At 39.1% G+C, this 17,333-nt stretch overlaps 1 protein-coding gene across 2 annotated transcripts; it reads left to right on the top strand.

The window, feature by feature from the left end:
• Nucleotides 1-90: 90 nt before the first annotated feature.
• On the top strand, nt 91-16,158 carry bnip2 (BCL2 interacting protein 2). Of its 2 annotated transcripts, XM_017708338.2 has the most exons (11): nt 91-1,092; nt 3,230-3,325; nt 4,614-4,678; nt 5,022-5,207; nt 8,271-8,453; nt 9,467-9,569; nt 9,871-10,002; nt 10,342-10,428; nt 10,531-10,629; nt 11,870-11,905; nt 15,764-16,158. In XM_017708338.2, the coding sequence occupies exons 1-11, from the start codon at nt 719-721 to the stop codon at nt 15,819-15,821; spliced, it is 1,419 nt and encodes a 472-aa protein (XP_017563827.1). In that variant the 5' UTR covers nt 91-718; the 3' UTR covers nt 15,822-16,158. The 2 variants fall into 2 exon arrangements, with proteins under 2 accessions (XP_017563827.1, XP_017563828.1); XM_017708339.2 differs by lacking the exon at nt 11,870-11,905.
• The last annotated feature ends 1,175 nt before the right edge of the window (nt 16,159-17,333 follow it).

The following is a 17,333-nucleotide window of genomic DNA, read 5'->3' as shown; positions in this document are numbered from 1 at the left end:
GCGCAAAGGGACTTTTGTTTTGAAATGCATCGAGGACTGAAGGAACACACTTGCTGTAGTTTGGTTCACGTCACGCAGGAGAGTCTCCGAAAGAAGAGTCTCCGCCGCGGACGGTTAACAGTTACCCCGGGATGGTCTGTAGTTAAGAGGGTTTATGTGGGGCTCTAGCGCCTGGCAGCAATTGAAACAGATATAACTGGGTAGACGACCCAGGGTTTTTGTTTAAGGCTTTTGAAAGTTTGCTCGTATGGGTCTCCGGGAGCGTGTGGTTTATGTTATTCTTCGGTTCCTCTGTCAGCCCGAAGCTCGCTAGCTAACGCTAGCTGACGAGTCGAGGCTGGCGTCACTGTTTTCGCTGTGGAGCAGCAGAAGGAAGGAAGGAAGGGAAAGGGAGACTGCGCACTACAGGGCCACAAAACAGAATACTTCTCGGGAAGTTTCTTAAAAGTGTGTATATATTGAATTATGCGGTAGTTGCGCACCTTGCTTGCTTCTTTTGAGTGTTTTATATGTTACATTATTAATGTAGCTAGGCTCGACGTCTGGCAGACTGCGGTGAAGAACCTGTTTGGAGAGTCTGTCACTGACTTCACTTGGCTAACCTAACTTGGCTAGGCTCGTCACACTGGACAGGTTTGGCCGCAGTGGTGCAAGTTTTCTTCATTGCCGTGGTTGTTATTGTTTGCTAGCTGCTTTTTAAATTGACTGTCTGGCCCCCATGGCTACAGATGTGACCGAGGGTGAAGGAGGCTTGAAACAAAGTGGCACAGCTGGTGTGATTATGAACAAAAGCAGCCCCGAAACAGACACACCCAGGACATTTGAAACACTGGAAAACAAGCCGACAGGTCGCCACTCGTCATCGGCTCACCCGGGAAACGATGCGGATAAGCCGAGAACTCAAGCGGCGGCAGTGTCTGCTGTGAAGAACGGGGACGGAGCAGCCCGAGACCAGCCCAGCAAAACAGGAGATCCGCCACAGGAAACTGCAGCTCCACACAATGGAGGAAATCAGGAGAGGACACGGACCCCGAACACAGGTCCAGCTAAACTACCGCAGGCGCAGAGTTCGCCGCTGGAGCACAACGGAAGGTAGCTAACCAACTAGTAGTCTTATAAGCCTTCAGTGTTGTGGTTAGTTTACTTTCTTGTTGTAACGTTGCGTAGACGAGTTAAAGAGCCAGTTAGCTCAAAGTAGACCTGCACTACATTTTTAATAATGCGGTATTGGAGTTGCAAGTGCAGATGTCGAGTTAAAGTTAATTCCTCATCCATCACAAAGATGCATGGATAAGTATGCATGCAAGGGATCGCCCCTGTGTGCTGTTGCAGAGTCAGTCACTTTGCCACGCAGTTTGTGACTTCATTAGCGCTGTAGCGTGACAGTGTGGTCTTGTCATGCAGCCTTAACTTGATGGTTCTGCTCCTCAGATATTTTAGTGTTGTGACAGCCCGTTCAAGCTTGCTGTAAGTACTGTTTGCCACCCTGAATACATTTGGCTTCCAGTTTATTGCTCATGTTAACCACATATCCGCTTATATTACTCTTTAAGACACTACTTGTCGCTTCCTCAGTGAGTAGAAAATAGGAAGTTAGCTTTTCAGTGCCCCCTCGAGATGGCCCTCAAAAGGTAAACAGTCCCATTTGCAGACAAATGTGGAGAAGTTGACAACCAAACAGTGGAGCTTTCAATTGCATTCTTGTGTCTTTTAAGATCAGCAAGAGCAGAAATGTTTTTTTTTTTTTTTTTGTTTCTGTTTTGTTTCTTTTCTGCCACTGTCTGAGGGAAGGACACAAACCCAGCTAATGTATACGGTTACAAGGGTGCTGTATTTTAGTATGTGTCAAAACTCATAGTGTTCATATGGGCTGTAATATTCCACTCACTTATTTCTACTCATATAATCTAATTAAAACAGCTGATCTTGTTAATTATTGTTACTGAGCTTTCAGACCTCTTCTAGGAAGGGCACTATAAATGATTGCAAAGATTCCCCTTGAAAAGCAAGAGTACCACTACACAGATGGCATGGCAATTAGCTGTGCATGACAGTCAACTAGTGTTTGTGTATCCCCACCCTCCCATCTGAGTGACTTCCTTTGAAGTGGCTAAACAGTGCAGAGGGCCTAATGCCACCTTTATTTACCTTGTCATGTTATAGATAAAATTATTTATGTCCCAAGTTCGATTCTCTGTGCCAGTCAGGCAAAATGTTGAGACAAAAGCTTAAGAGTTAAGGATACATGCATACTATATTTCTGCACATGTACATGGATGTGCAAAATTTGGCTGTTGATTTAACTTGTCTTTATGGGCTGTGATGTTTTTACTGGTGTGGTCCCGTTAAAACATTTTGTTGATTGCCTTAACTTAGTGCTTGAAACTCTGCTGGAAAGGAAAGTATGAATAATAACATTTTGTTTGATTTATTTGCCTGTTTTTCTCCTGACATCAGAGTAAGTGTTTGAAGGGATTGTTCCTGTATTGTACATAGAGATTTGCAAAAATAATAAAAAAAGACAAAATAAGGTCTTACAAATAGTCTACTGTGACTGTGCCATGCTTTGATTTCAAACAGAAAGAACTACTAATCTTTTGATAGTCTGATCCCCTGAGCCCAGTGTTTTTTTAAAGTACCCCAGACTTGCAGCATTTCCAACATATAAGTCAATTGAATATTGTGAAAAAAAGAGTTCCTGTGACATTCCTTTCTTCATTGACAATAAGAAACATTTGGTATATTTCCATTACCTTGTTTGCAATAGGCCTTGTTTTTAATGAAGTACTTTGAGACTGCAGCAGTGTTTAGGATTGCTATATCAAAGAGGCCCATACAGATTCCAGAGATTGCATATGAGCTAGTGTTTGCCTGTATGTCCTTAAGTAATTTTTGCATGGCATAAGCTAAGCCCTAATACTCTGCTTCTTAAAGTCTGAGCCTCTTAAATGCAAAAGCCATATTAGGCAACAGCGCACCAGCTAGGCTTCAGAGTCAGGTTCAGAATGAACACAACACTATGATTCAGGTGGAGCCGCAGCAATGACTCACTTTAAGGCTTCTGACATGGATTTTGGCTGCAGTCCTGACGAGCCTACTGGATTTTGTTGTGAGTGAAATAACTGCTAAACCATGGACAGTGATAGAAACTGAAGCACTAGTACAGAGTTAACTAGATGAGCATCAAAGCCAAGATATCTGCCTAAGTGACTGTCTTTGTATACTTTAGTTTTGACCAACAGGAGTCAGTCGCTACTACAGAAGCTCGATTGAGAATGGAAGGGGTGGAACTCAAAGAAGAGTGGCAAGACGAGGACTTCCCAAGGTAATTAAACATAAGCTGAAACTAGTGCATGCCATATATCAATGCAGATTTATTCTTTTTTATGGTTTGAGACTGATTTGATAAGTGTTTGAAGGCATTGTTGTACTATATTTGAAGAAGAACTTTTTTTAAGTTGACTGTTTTCAGTTGTTACTACAGCAAGTATAATAACTACCTAGATTTTAACTGATATAAAATCAGTGTTAAGATACTGATTTATCTGTTTCACAAAAAATCTGAATGGTGACGCCCAACCAATATGGCTATGAAGTTGCTTGTTTTACATTATAATGAACATCTTCACCAAAAGAACAGTGCACATCTGAGGATGTTCTTATGCTACTCATGGAGCCCTGTGCTCACTGACCCAGCATTCCCCAACAAATACCAGCAGTCTGATGTTGTCAGTCATCTTTATACTGTTCTAAAATAAAAACTAATAAGTGAATACTAATACTACTATGTGAGTGAACGTGAATGAGAGAGAAATCTGTCCTTTACAGGTATGACCAATTTTTGGTAGACTTCTGATTTATAAATAAGTAAATACATACATACATACTGTGTGGACCAAGGGATCACATGATGCACATTAGCAAATTTCTGTTAGCCAAAGTTGTAATGTTAGTAAAATTATTTACTAATTTTTAAAGCCAAACTGGCATTTTAAGTACTCAAGTGAAGGATTTGTTGCCTGTATAAATGAATAAATTAAAGTGCTACATCAGCTGGCTACTAAGCACAATTCATGCTTAATTATTCTGCTGGCCAGACTCATGTTTGGAGCAAAAGTTTGCAAATTCCAGTCATGCATCTCTTTGTATATAATGGAATAATATAATAGAAATAATCCTATCTCAGGAGAACCTACAGGTTCTCAAGTTTTTATATGGGTATCTGTCTAAAATCTTGACAAAAGGCTAATTATCAATTAACTAACAGCACCCTAAGTATGCTGGGAAGCTCCACCCTCTGCGTTATATTATCTTAACACTGGTTTTCTGCTGTTGCGTTTGACAATTACGTCCCATCAGTCAGATTCATCCATTCACAGCTGACAACTGATGATCTCGTCACTCAGTAAAACAGTTAAGTTATCAAATACCACTTATTTGAATTTTTGCACTCTTTAAAATTGATATCTTTGTCAAAGTGTTCATATTGGTCAATCTCTATTACCTACAAATCTTGTATGTATATGTACCTTTAAATACTTAATCTAGTCCAAATGCAAGGTTGGTAGTCTCACCTGGTTTATTTTATTGTGTCTTCACTTTTGAATTTCAAGACCTCTACCTGAAGAAGAGGACATTCAGCTTGATGAAGATCTCTTCACTGGAGAGGGAGATTCTGGTATGACCTGTAGCTGTATGACCAGAATCTCTAGGTCAGTGTTTTCTTAATCCTGCTTGTGCCCTTCACCTGTGTCTTGCATCAGCACACTTTATCCTGCTCATTTTCCAGCTGATAATTGTCTGGACAGTCAGTTATGAGCTGGACCAGGTGTGGGAATAATTGAAGAAGGGAATAATTGAACCTACAGCACAGTACGTCCCCATGAGCAGGATTAAGAAACATTGTTCTAGGTGATCCCTAAAAATTGTACAATTAGAGTTCTGTTACTGAGTGCTTATATTTTTAAGCTGATGTCTGTAGGCCTTTGTATTGAAGCTCTTGTTTGCTGGCCTTTTTGCAGCTCCACAATCATATGGATCAACCAGTGGCAAACGAACGAAAAGGAGGCTCTTGGCTCCAGATATCAGTCTGAACCTCGATCGCAGTGAGGGTTCTGTGCTCTCTGACGACCTGGATGAAAGTACTGAGTTAGATCTGGATGGCATGGACACCCCCTCAGACAACAGCAATGAGTTTGAATGGGAAGGTAAGATGATCTGTCTACAGGTGCTGGTCAACGAATTAGAATAATTTGAAATAGTGCAATCATTAAATTCTTTGAATGCATTTTTTGTGCAGAAAGCAAATCAGGTGTTCACCGCACCTGTCCTACTCGTTAGACTAATCACAGAACTCGTTACCTGTAGAAAATTTGCTCAGCTGAGCTTTCCAAAAGGCCCATTTAGGCCATTTAACTGTGACACTGTTGTTTTATTGAATTAGAATAATGGAGAAACCGTTTCATTGAATTAGAATAAATGCTCGAATTTTTGTTTTCTGTGAAGAGTGTTCACTGTGCAGTATAAAGTCAGGGTTGAGTAGAATTTCTAAGTTGTAAAATCAATCATGGGTAAGCAGCGCGACCTCTCAACCGGAATAGTGGCTCAAATTCAAGCCCTTCGCCAACAAGGCTTGACCCAAACTAAAATTGCTGAGCAGCTCGGCATCAGCCAGTCTTCCGTCTGCAAAGCTCTCAAGAAAAACTGCAGCAAGCGCACCAACTGTTCCGGCGTCCGAAAAACTTCTGCTCGCGACAACAAGCAGCTGAGAAAGATCGCAGTCAGCAACCGGTTCAAGTCCACTTCCGAGCTCACCGACTTGTGGAACAAGCAGACCGGCGCTGACGTCTCCAGATCAACCACTTACCGTCGTCTGCGCGAACTCGGCTTCAAATCTCGCGTTCCAGCAGTAAAACCGATGCTGAACAAGAAACAAATGGAGAAACGGCTGAAGTGAGCCAAAGAACACAGCGAGTGGACTGCTGAAGACTGGCAGAAAGTGGTCTTCAGTGACGAATCACGCTTCTGCATCTCCTTCGGTGACCAAGGTCCTCGTGTCTGGCGTCGTGGTGGCGAAACCTACAACCACGTGTGCGTGAAAAGATCCGTCAAGTTTCCCCAGAGCGTTATGGTCTGGGGATGCATGTCCGCTCGAGGTGTAGGGAAACTCTGCTTCCTCAAGAAGACTGTCAATGCTGCCGTATATCAAGATATTCTGGAAACGTTCCTGATTCCGACTGTTGAGGAACAGTTCGGCGAAGAAGACTTCATATTTCAACAGGATCTTGCACCGGCTCATGCGGCAAAGTCGACCAAAGATTGGTTCACTAAAAAACAGCTTGAAGTTTTGGCATGGCCGGCCAACTCGCCTGACCTCAATGTCATTGAAAACCTTTGGGCCATCGTCAAGCGGAAAATTCGCGACAGAAAGCCTACTACGCTGGACCAACTGAAGCAGAACATCGCCACTGCCTGGGAAGCTGTGAGTGCGGAAACTTGCGACAAGCTGGTCAAATCGATGCCGCGGAGACTTCAGGCAGTCATACAAGCCAAGGGGGCAGCCACAAAATACTGAGAAAGTGATGATTGTAATTATAATAAAAATTATTCTAATTCAATGAAACGGTTTCTCCATTATTCTAATTCAATAAAACAACAGTGTCACAGTTAAATGGCCTAAATGGGCCTTTTGGAAAGCTCAGCTGAGCAAATTTTCTACAGGTAACGAGTTCTGTGATTAGTCTAACGAGTAGGACAGGTGCGGTGAACACCTGATTTGCTTTCTGCACAAAAAATGCATTCAAAGAATTTAATGATTGCACTATTTCAAATTATTCTAATTCGTTGACCAGCACCTGTAGTTAGTTCTCAAGTGTGCTGTCTCATAAGACTTCCTTAACCAAATCCTTACTATTGGGATGAGTACTGGGTTCCTGAGGCTGATGGTCCATTCGTGTTTAGCAAGTAGGTCTGATCTAGTTAAATGTGTCCGTCTAAAATCTTGCACATGCATTGCTGGAATTTGTCTTAAGGCTTGGATATTGTTCCTCAGATGGTCTTATTGTAGCAGCCTGTCCAAAAGTCCCTATAAGAACAGGTGGGGCAAAGTGCCACATGGTTAAACACAGTATTCTTACTTTGTTTTTTCCATTCTGCTGCTTTCTCTCTGTCGTGGATGGATTGTTTCCTCTCAGTGGTCGGAAGTAGGCCTCTGGCCTGCACTCTTTGGTAAGGTTACTTGTGTGGTCATTCATGTGAAATCCATGCCAAGATGATTTTTTTGGTATTCCTTTTATCCTTTATTATTTTGATTTTTGAGGCATGCCTAGTGAATGCTTCGGCAATGTCAATCTCAAATCTCTCTGCACCAGTATTGTGTTCATTTTATGGTTGAAGATTTTTGTGTGGTTTTGGTTTCTTCAAATCAGTGAATCAAGTAGTACACTTCAAATGTTATCAATTCTGTTACACATTCACAGAAATAGTGTGAATTCTTATGGCTGGAAAACACCAAGTTTTCAATGACTGCTTAAGAAAAATATGTAGTGTGTGGAATCTTCCTTGAAAGTTAAAGTAATAAATTAAAATGCATTTTGTATCACATTGCCTTTGAAATTAATTTAAATTAAAGGGTTAATGGGTTCCTACTATGACTATTATATAGTCACTATGATGGGCTGACATTAACTTTTCTATGCAAATCATAGCTGGTCTCTTCTGTCTTTGTGTTTGCATGCATTATTTTATCAGAATATACTCACACTAAATAAGTTATTGCATGTTACTCCTTTTCAGTTTGGAAAGAGTGTTTATTCACATGAGGCTGATTGGACTATTCTAGGTGTTCAGTATTTTTAGAGTGAATGAGTGTCAACAGAAAAGGTGTTTAATACAGAATATACATGTAAATATAACTAATATAAATAATGTGATTGAACTCAATTGAAGTTGAAAATATTGGTTTATTTGAAACATCTTCCTCAGTAGTTACACTGTAAACAATATGAGATATGAAACAAGTCATGGTTCAGTAGAAATAGATTTTGCATAGCATTAGATTAGAACATTTTAAAATAGACCATTTTCATCTACTTGGCCTCTGAGCTCTGTAATCTAAAGAGATGTGGGAGAGGCTGAATCAAGCATTAGATCAAGCGTAGTTCCTGGTTATGTGTACATGCCAGAACTAGACCACATTGTTGTGGCCTAAGGAGAAAGCACACTCGCACACGTATATTAAAGTTCTTGACACTCTCATTCTTGACCTTCAGATGATCTCCCAAAGCCCAAAAGCACAGACCTCTTGCAGAAAGGTGTAGAGTCAGTGAGGGAGTACTCTGCCTCTGAAGAGCGTGATGAGGGCCGACGCTGGAGGATCTTCCGCATTGGCGAGCAGGAACACAAGGTCGATATGAAGGCCATTGAGCCCTACAAGAAAGTTATCAGCCATGGAGGTCAGTAATGACATCACGCTACAGTTAAATCCAGGGGTGATAGACCCCAGTCCTGGAAGGCCACAAACCAGCAAAGTTTGGAATTCTGTCTCACCTACAACACCTGTTTCAATAATCACTATATGTCTCAGCCCTTCATGAGGTTTACTTTGTGTAGTTTGGTCTGGTTAAAATCTAAGAAATCGATGAAAGAATCTTGAAGAATTTTGTTAATTAAATCAAGGCTATTAATAAGGCATTTGTCCCCCTCCTTGCTGCAGTAACAGCTACTTCGGAAAGACTATGCTAGATGGAACATTGCTCTGGGGATTTGATCGCATTCAGCTGCAAGAGCATTAGGATGGTTACTTCTGGGCCACAAACATCAATCACTCCCAACTCATCCCAAAGGCACTGAATGGGCTTGATCATAACAGAGCACCCTAGCCCAGTCCTGGGAGGCTTTATTACCCCTCTAGCCAATTCTTGGCATAGGGCATTGTGATCTTGGGCTCATGTGAAGCTGTCCCATGTATTGGCAGTGCTTTTCCACAGACATTATGCAAGCGTGTGTGTGCGCAACTGAAAAGTATCTTCTTGCATTAAAGTAGCTGAATTCACTGGGGTGTCAGGATTGTTTGACATAAATTTGTTAGTCAGTAACAGAATACAGTACAATTAGGTACTGTAGATAGGGTAGTATGGGCATGCAATGATAAATAAAATGGTTATTAACGTCCAGCTAGTAAATCCCTCATAGAGAAAAGTCTGTCTTTTTTTCTTTTCTGTTTCTTTCCCTCCGTCTCTTCCCCTTTTACGACTCTAAGAGCTTTTTCACTTGTGTGTTTGTTTAAGGCCCATATGGCATTGTGTGGATAATTACTAGTCTGAGCCATGATTTGGCTGTGTAGAATTAACACAGCGTAGCTGAATTGTCTTATTGTGTTACTGTTATGTGGTATTAAAAAGCTACATAAAAGACTGTGTTAAAGATTGCCTGGGGGCATGCTCAGACATTGCTTTAACTTTTACAGGTTATTACGGGGATGGACTGAATGCTATCATCGTCTTTGCAGTTTGTTTTATGCCTGAGAGCAGTCAACCAAACTACAGATACATCATGGACAATCTGTTCAAGTACGTTCCATTTGATTGTTTGATGACTGTTTCTGTTGCCTTCCACAAGGATCACTTGCTTTTTAATGCATTAAACAAGTGCTTTGCTGTTGCACTTGAGAGAGTATTTCACAAAGCTCTAGTTTTTGCTGAGTTGTTCAAAATATGAAGGAACTAACTTGCCCCAGTGACTTGCATTGTTAGCATACTTGGGTGGAGTACTGTTGTATCACTAAACATGTGAAATTGCTTTGTGGAGTTCATGAACTTGAGGAAATGGATTGATTCCATTTGGAGTGGTGAACTGATCTATAATTTTCAGGTATGTGATTGGCACTCTGGAACTCTTGGTGGCTGAAAACTACATGATTGTGTACCTGAACGGTGCCACTTCTCGTCGGAAGATGCCCAGTGTGGGTTGGCTCAGAAAGTGCTATCAGCAGATAGATCGGAGGTGAGTCATTGTGACAAACCGTATCTTCTAACAATCTAATACAGTGAAAGCTTTTGCAGAGCCTTTTTTGACTGGGTTTAAATATGGCCACAGAATATTTGCTAGTAAAATAATTTAACAGTAGCAGTGACATGTAGTAATGTTAAGGAATGGCATTATTTAGCAGAGATATAGGACATTTGCAAAGAAGATGCACTGGTCGTTTTTGTAGAGAAGTATATTGTCATGCTTGCTTCAAATTATTTGTAATCCAGAACTCGCAATATTTGTTTGTATTCCTTGTATGCTTGTTATTTTTGTTTTGTTAAAAGTTACCCTTTTCTTGTTTTCATGTTATAGATTAAGAAAGAATCTAAAGTCTTTGATAATCGTCCATCCCTCTTGGTTCATTCGCACTCTCCTCACCCTTACAAAACCTTTTATAAGGTAAAATACTTATTTCTTTTATATCGGTGCATTCATTTATTTTCCCCAGAATGAACTTTGTGTCCTTATGCAGTCTTTTAATTTTGCCCTTTTCTTTTTCAGCTCTAAATTTAGCCAAAAAATTAAGTTTGTGTACAGCCTGACAGAACTAGCTCAACTTGTTCCAATGGAATACGTGTCAATACCAGAATGCATTAAGCAGTAAGTGACGTTGACTTTGTTTTTCTCTTTTTCCCCCATTTCTGTTACTTTTGTAGTTGTTATAGCTACAGGGCCATTAAATGTTTTTGCCCCCAGTCTGATTTTCTTTGTTTTTGTAAATTTTTCAGTTGGGTTTTATAGGAAATAGAGAGAGCCTGAGGAAAAATGATGTTAAGTCTCCAAAGTTTTGTGCAAATTCTGATGTTATGTGTTATAGTGATATAGATAGCGTGCAGTCATAATCTGTGTAAAAGGAAATTCCCCTTTTACTGATGTCAAATGTGCAAGTTCATCAGCTTTGTCATGCTTATGTAAAAGCTGTCTTTTTCATGTTTTTAATAGAGCTCATTTCTAAACTATTGTATACCACGTAACTGGTTTGATAACCATCATGTTGTAGTTTGGGAGCCCAAACAGGCCTACCTCAGCTGACTTCACTGTTCATGGTAAACATGAATATAAAAAGCACCTGGCTGATGCTCAAGAACTGTGTAATATTTTCAGGGCTGATGAATCCAAAGCAACCCAAAGTGCCTGCCCAAAGCCATCTGCTCCATTCTAAGAATTGTAAACCAGTTCTGCTAGTTTGTTTCAGCATCAGGGAATCATACAGAAAGTGACGATTACGTACTGGTCTGAAGTGAAGCTGAGTCATGTAGCATGATGATAACTCCTAACAAGTGTTTAGGTAAATTAATAAAATTAAGGTTTAGATTCAAAGTCTTGATTTAAAACCATTTTATTTGCTATCATATGACCTGAAACAAACAGTTGATGTTTGAAGTTACGTTGTTTTATTAAATAATATAAAATATTTTGAAGATAAATAGAAACATGACTGAATATGTTGACTAACAGACTCTTATGTTCCTACCTGTTAGATTTTGGTTAAGGATTTATATACTACATTACAGTTGCAGAGAATCAGACATGGGGGCTCATTTTTTATTTTGGAAACAATTTTGAAGCATGTAATTAATCACTTGTATCAATTGTTATTAATAACAGAGAAAAGGCTACCATGGCTTTTGAAATTCTCTACTTCGATAGCCTTGGGCTTTTTTATCCTTCTCATATTTCTGTAATGGTATTAACGAGAATCTTCACCTAAATGCTTAAGGTGCCACACTTATGTATGCATTTATTTTCAATCTTTGTTTGTATGATTGTCTGCTGTTGGCTGTCAAACCTCCAGAAGCTCTCTTACACCTTAACCCCTTCTTCCTGCCCTTCTTCTAAGGTTTGATGAAGAAAAAAATAGGAAAACACGTAAAAGGTATCGGTATATTCACCCTAGGGCTTCTGCCAGGTGTCCATAGCTGTTATCTGTACTGCACAAAACTAACCGTTAATTGGCTTTGAGGAATATTACTAATAATTCTCACGCATGAATTGTTTGCTGCTGAATCAGAAAGTGCTGACCGTCAGTTTGTTTTTATTAAAGGGCATACACTGTTGATGCTGTATTCACTCACTGCATGTTCAGTTTATGGCTGATGTTTTGCCACTGTTTCAGTGTAATGCATACTTTTTATTTTTATTTTATGTACCTGCTTCTTGTGATGTTTTCCTGTTGCCAACACAACGACTGATTCAGTTTTCCTAAAATCACTTTATATCATAAAACTGAATGTGACAGAATTCAGCCTTTAGCAGGATCTTTTTACTGTGTGAACAATATGTACAAAGTTAGACTTGTTCACTATTGTTCTCTGTAATGGATAGGTGCACGAAATACCTTGCTAATCTTTGCTTAAAAAACAATGTACAGATTTGGATACTGATGTTCTTTCTGCACTGTAATGTAGACTAAATGGTACGTATAGCTAAGGTACTTCCATCTTATAAGGCGAAGGATTCGAGGACTTCAGTCACGAGTGGTGTTTGTTGTCTGTCACGTGAGGGGTTTGTCTGAATTGCATGCTTCACAGCTACGTTGCATGCCTCACCCTGTTGAACCCTACCCAGCCCTGCACTGAACTTTACGCTGTCTGTGCAGATCTTCCAGTTTAACTAGTATTTACCATGGAAGAAAAATTATTGACTTGTGGGAATACTTGAATACTTTTTTTAGTCAAATTCAGGTATATCAGGTTTGACCACAGACGCACACAGAAACAAAGACCAAAAGAATCAAAGAATTCCAGGTCTATAAATAGGTCTCAGAGGTTTTGTTTTATTCAGTTAGTACAATCAAGGTTGGACCTGTTGTAAAGGAAGCACCTGTGCCACACAGCTGTATTAACTCTGGACTATTTACTTCTACCATTAGCTAATAGTAAAGACACACAGACTACTTTGCTCGTAGCATAACTGCATGTCTCATAATTAAATTACACATTAAGACTCAAAAGCTAGTTAGGCTTGTGTCCGAATAGAATTTAAATGAAATAGGGATGCTGATATCAGTCATATTGGTATCGATAGAAAACCGCTTTAAAGAAAGGGACGGATATTTAGTTTTGGCTGATGTTTCAGAGTCAGTAATTGGTGATGCATTTATTGTATTCTGGAAGAGCAGAGTATTTCAGTGATGTTGGGCTACAGTGCTAAAATATCTACATTTTATTCATTTATGTAGCCCCATGTTACGTTTCTTTGCAATGCTAATTCAGGTAGATGTAGTTCCAGTTTTTACGTTTTATAAATGTTTATGGCATCAACATACCATACTTGAAAATATCAGATCTTGCCCTAGGCCCACAGTTCCCATATTGGCTTATTCTTAAAACGAAAGTTAACCAGATACCATCCATACATCGCAGTATTGTGCACACGAAAGGGGTTTGTTAAGACCGCAGAAATCACTTGATCCAGATTTCACATTTGTTGATTCATTTTGTCCCTGCTTGATTGATTTGTACAAAAGGCATCGGGGTAAAAAAATCTCCTTTTGATTTAGCAAATTTTTTATGTGTTAAATCATAAAGCTATGTTTTTGCAATGTTTCTTCTTCATGTAATAACATTACAAGTTCCTGCATCAGAAATGTGACAGCTTTTACTATTAATACCTGGCCATAGAGGTCTGCACGGGCTTGGTTATTAATGCCCGCACTCAGCCGCTTCAACCATAAGTTACGTCCACCTGCACCCGCAAGACCTAGTGCCATTTTTGTATGCGCTCACCCGCTTCAAACATACACCCTACCCACCCACACCCACCTATTTTGGGCTATGCCTATGGTCCTCATCACCTTCCACAGCTCCCAGCTTTTGCCTTCCAGAGTGTGTCACCAGCTGCTTGACCACTTAAAGGAAGCTCTCCATTCACTTCCATTCATTTCAGACTGATTTCAGTCCAAAGATAAAGGCACACCTGAGCTGTTTTAGATCACCTTATGACCATGTCCTCGTCTAGAGAGACTGGACTACCTGTCATTTGTTCCACAGGGAGCACTTCATTATACACAGCATGGAGAGGGTTCAGTGTATATTATTGTTGTCATTATTATTACAACAATAATTTACATTGTTTTAGGGCTGGGTGATAAAACAATAATGCTAATTATATAACTTTCCTTAATAGAACAATAAGAAACGTTAGATAAATGTTTGATACACTACACCGTTCTCACACGTCCATGTTTTAGCGAAAGCCCTGGTGGTGTTTTCTACTGCAAGGAAAAGGACACTACTCTGCTGTTGCCAGGAGAGGGCACTGAGTTCTGAGTTTTTCGACATGATTAGGGAGGGAGGGGTACAATGAGTCACCAAATATACTTTAGCAACGTCTGAAACGTGGAGTTATACATTCCCTGTTTCAGTGGAGCGACCGGCAATCTATTCACCTGTGACTGAGTGTGAGTGACTAGATAAGTGGCATATCTGTACTGTCCTACAGTGAACACACCTCTTTTTGTATATCCATCCATCCAGTGTTAAATCCTCTCACCTAAAGTGCTGTTGCAGCGCTCAAAAAGTCATATGTTAGTATTAGTGCATTCACAAGCAACAAAAGCGAAAGAAAGAAGTGGGTTCATGTCAGTTACAGCCCTGATTTAAATGAAAGTACATTGAGGACGCTGTGATGCATTGAAAAGCGGGAGAGTCCTATCTTTCCAGGATAGCTGTTTTTAGCAGCTAGTTATCTTGAAGCAGTGCTCTGTCATTTGCACAACACGGCGAATTGGTGGTACTGCAGATTATACAAGACACAGAAGCACCGCTTTCAGTTGAAACGAAAAGGAGTTTGAAACAGTAAAACCAGCCTTCAAACTTGAAAGAAATAATGATTTGACATTTATCGCAATGTATGTCGATATCGAACAATACGAATTTTGTTTATTGTGAGAACACTTTTGGCCATATCGCCCAGCTCTACGTTATAGTTATTGTTTTTGTTTCTTTTATGATGAGTATTGTGTTTTTATTTGAGGCCATTTTCACTGGGTTGTTTTTCTCTTGTTGTTCTCATCTCTAAGTCTACAGTAAGTCTACAAGTCTACAAAATGCATGCATACAATTGACCTCACCTGGTGCCCACTGAAAAAAAGCAGGATAACTGGGTCCAGTTTATACATGCTGTCAATGTCAACGCCACAGCCAAGCCAAAAAATAAAAAATATGCAGCTATGTTTTATCTGTATCATTATTTTCATCTGTGTCAGCATTATATTAGTAGCTGATTACAAGATGTTTGCAAGTCAGACAAAATTAAAATAAAGCCAGAAAAAATTCTGAGGTGTCCTGCAACACGGGTCAAAAAAGCCAAAAATCGGTTCGAAAGTTAATGACTGTTAGATGTTAGAAATCTTCCATTCTTTTGCAGCTTGTGGTAATTACTGATGCGTTGTCTCTCTGCATCCCACTTTCAGCTCATTTGTTGCTTGCCCGTTTGCTTGTACAAGTAGCCAATAATGGTCAAAGCCCCCCCAGTCATCATATCCCCCCTGACCCGTTGGCTATTTACCAGTAATGACTGCGGTGTCTCAAAATGAATTCCACTCACAAATTATTTCACAAATATCATGGGACCTGTGGGTGAATCCACTTTGTGCAGGCCTCTACCTGGCTATTTGCCGACATTATGAAGCTTATTCATGTTTGTAGACGTTGATGGTTTTATATGAGCTTTTGGAAAAGCTTTAATTGCACATTTCATCTTGTTTGTTTGTGTGTCTGCCCTCTTGTAGGATTGATCAGGACATGCGTAGCAAAGTGGAGATAGGAACCGCAGCAGTGCCAGAGTGAACATGAAGCACTGAAGAGAGGTGGAGGAAAAATAAAGAATGCCTTTTTTTTTTTTTTTGTCTTTCATCTTGAAATGTTAGTGCCTTTCAAGGCTTTGTTGCCTGTTACATGGTGGAACTTTTATTCCTTATTGTGTGTGTCAAACATTGGTTAAAATCTCAATGATATGCTTTAAGCATTTTTAATAATTTCATGTATGAACTGATCTGTCATTTTTCAACAATTCCTGCTGTCTCTCAGACATATTTAAGGACCTCTGTTTAAGAAAGGTGATGCATGTTATACCACGTTACATTTAAATATATATTTATATTCAAATGGTGATAAAGGAGAGATATTAATGAATATAAATATATATATATATATATATATATATATATATATATATATATATATATATATATATATATATATATATATATATATATATATATATATATACACATATAATGTGTGTGTGTGTGCATATATATATTATTATTATATTTATATATATATATATATATATTTTTTTTTTTTTTTGTCTTTGGACAGTCCTCTTGGGTGTTACATTTGTTTAGTGAAGTCTCACAGCATACCGGTTACTGTTTACTGCTGAATACTTTGTGTGGATCTTGTCTGAGGTAAGCGTAGTGTTGTCCTGTCTGTCAGTCCACTGAGAATGAGGACGCCTAAAGAAATGAATCAAACCATCAGTTTACTGTTTTATTCACAGATTGTTCTGAATCTCACCAGTTGGATTCTGTAGTTCACATTTGTCAGGATGTTTTGGGTGGGGCTCTTGTATAATATTTCTTTGAAAGTAAACTTCCACACACAAAAAAATGGTGTTTTTCTGGAGGTATGACCATATACTGCGTTACCACACATGACCTGTTCATTTTGCATAAAGTGAACAATTTGCATCTTCATGCTGTAAGATCATCAGATGTGTTACCTGACTGTTTCTAACAGGTGTGATGGTACAGGTTCGGTTTGCAGCTTAAGTCAACCTTTTTTCTGCTTATGGAGAGCTTCTAGACTAAATGGTGGCTTTGTGATTATGAATATAGTTTTTTTTTTTTTTTTTTTTTTTTTTTTTTGGGTAATAAATTAGTACTACAGCCATGTTAAGTGGACAAGAATATGACTGATGCCTTTTTTACATCAAATTATGTCATTTCTTGTTAGTCATCCTAATTTTTAAAACTATGGCAAAGTGCTAAAAAGATAGAGACAGTACCTGTGCTGATTTCACATCTGGAGATGTAAACAAATTTTTTATTTATTTTTTTAAACGGTTTACCCAAGTACTGATGTTGGATTCAGTTTTTCATAGCAAGACAATTTCTTGCATTCAAACGCAACAGTAGGTATTGATTAGGTTAAAAAAGTATAAACTTTTCAGCAGTAAATGGGCCTTGTGACAAATCAGTGATCAAAGAAAGCAGTGATCACCGATGTGAATGATTTCTAAATACATTTGTTGATTTATTTTTTTTTTACCTTCACAATTTGAAAACGCTGTTGTTT

The sequence above is a fragment of the Pygocentrus nattereri genome, chromosome 11, assembly GCF_015220715.1.
Source record: "Pygocentrus nattereri isolate fPygNat1 chromosome 11, fPygNat1.pri, whole genome shotgun sequence".
NCBI classification, from domain to species: domain Eukaryota; kingdom Metazoa; phylum Chordata; class Actinopteri; order Characiformes; family Serrasalmidae; genus Pygocentrus; species Pygocentrus nattereri.
This window is presented reverse-complemented; position numbering and strand designations above follow the sequence as displayed.

Coding starts and splice junctions, on each gene's coding strand:
- bnip2 (XM_017708338.2), top strand. CDS start 719: ATGGCTACAGATGTGACCGAGGGTGAAGGAGGCTTGAAACAAAGTGGC. Junction 4,679..5,021: donor CACTGGAGAGGGAGATTCTG/GTATGACCTGTA, acceptor GCCTTTTTGCAG/CTCCACAATCATATGGATCA. Junction 8,454..9,466: donor GAAAGTTATCAGCCATGGAG/GTCAGTAATGAC, acceptor TAACTTTTACAG/GTTATTACGGGGATGGACTG.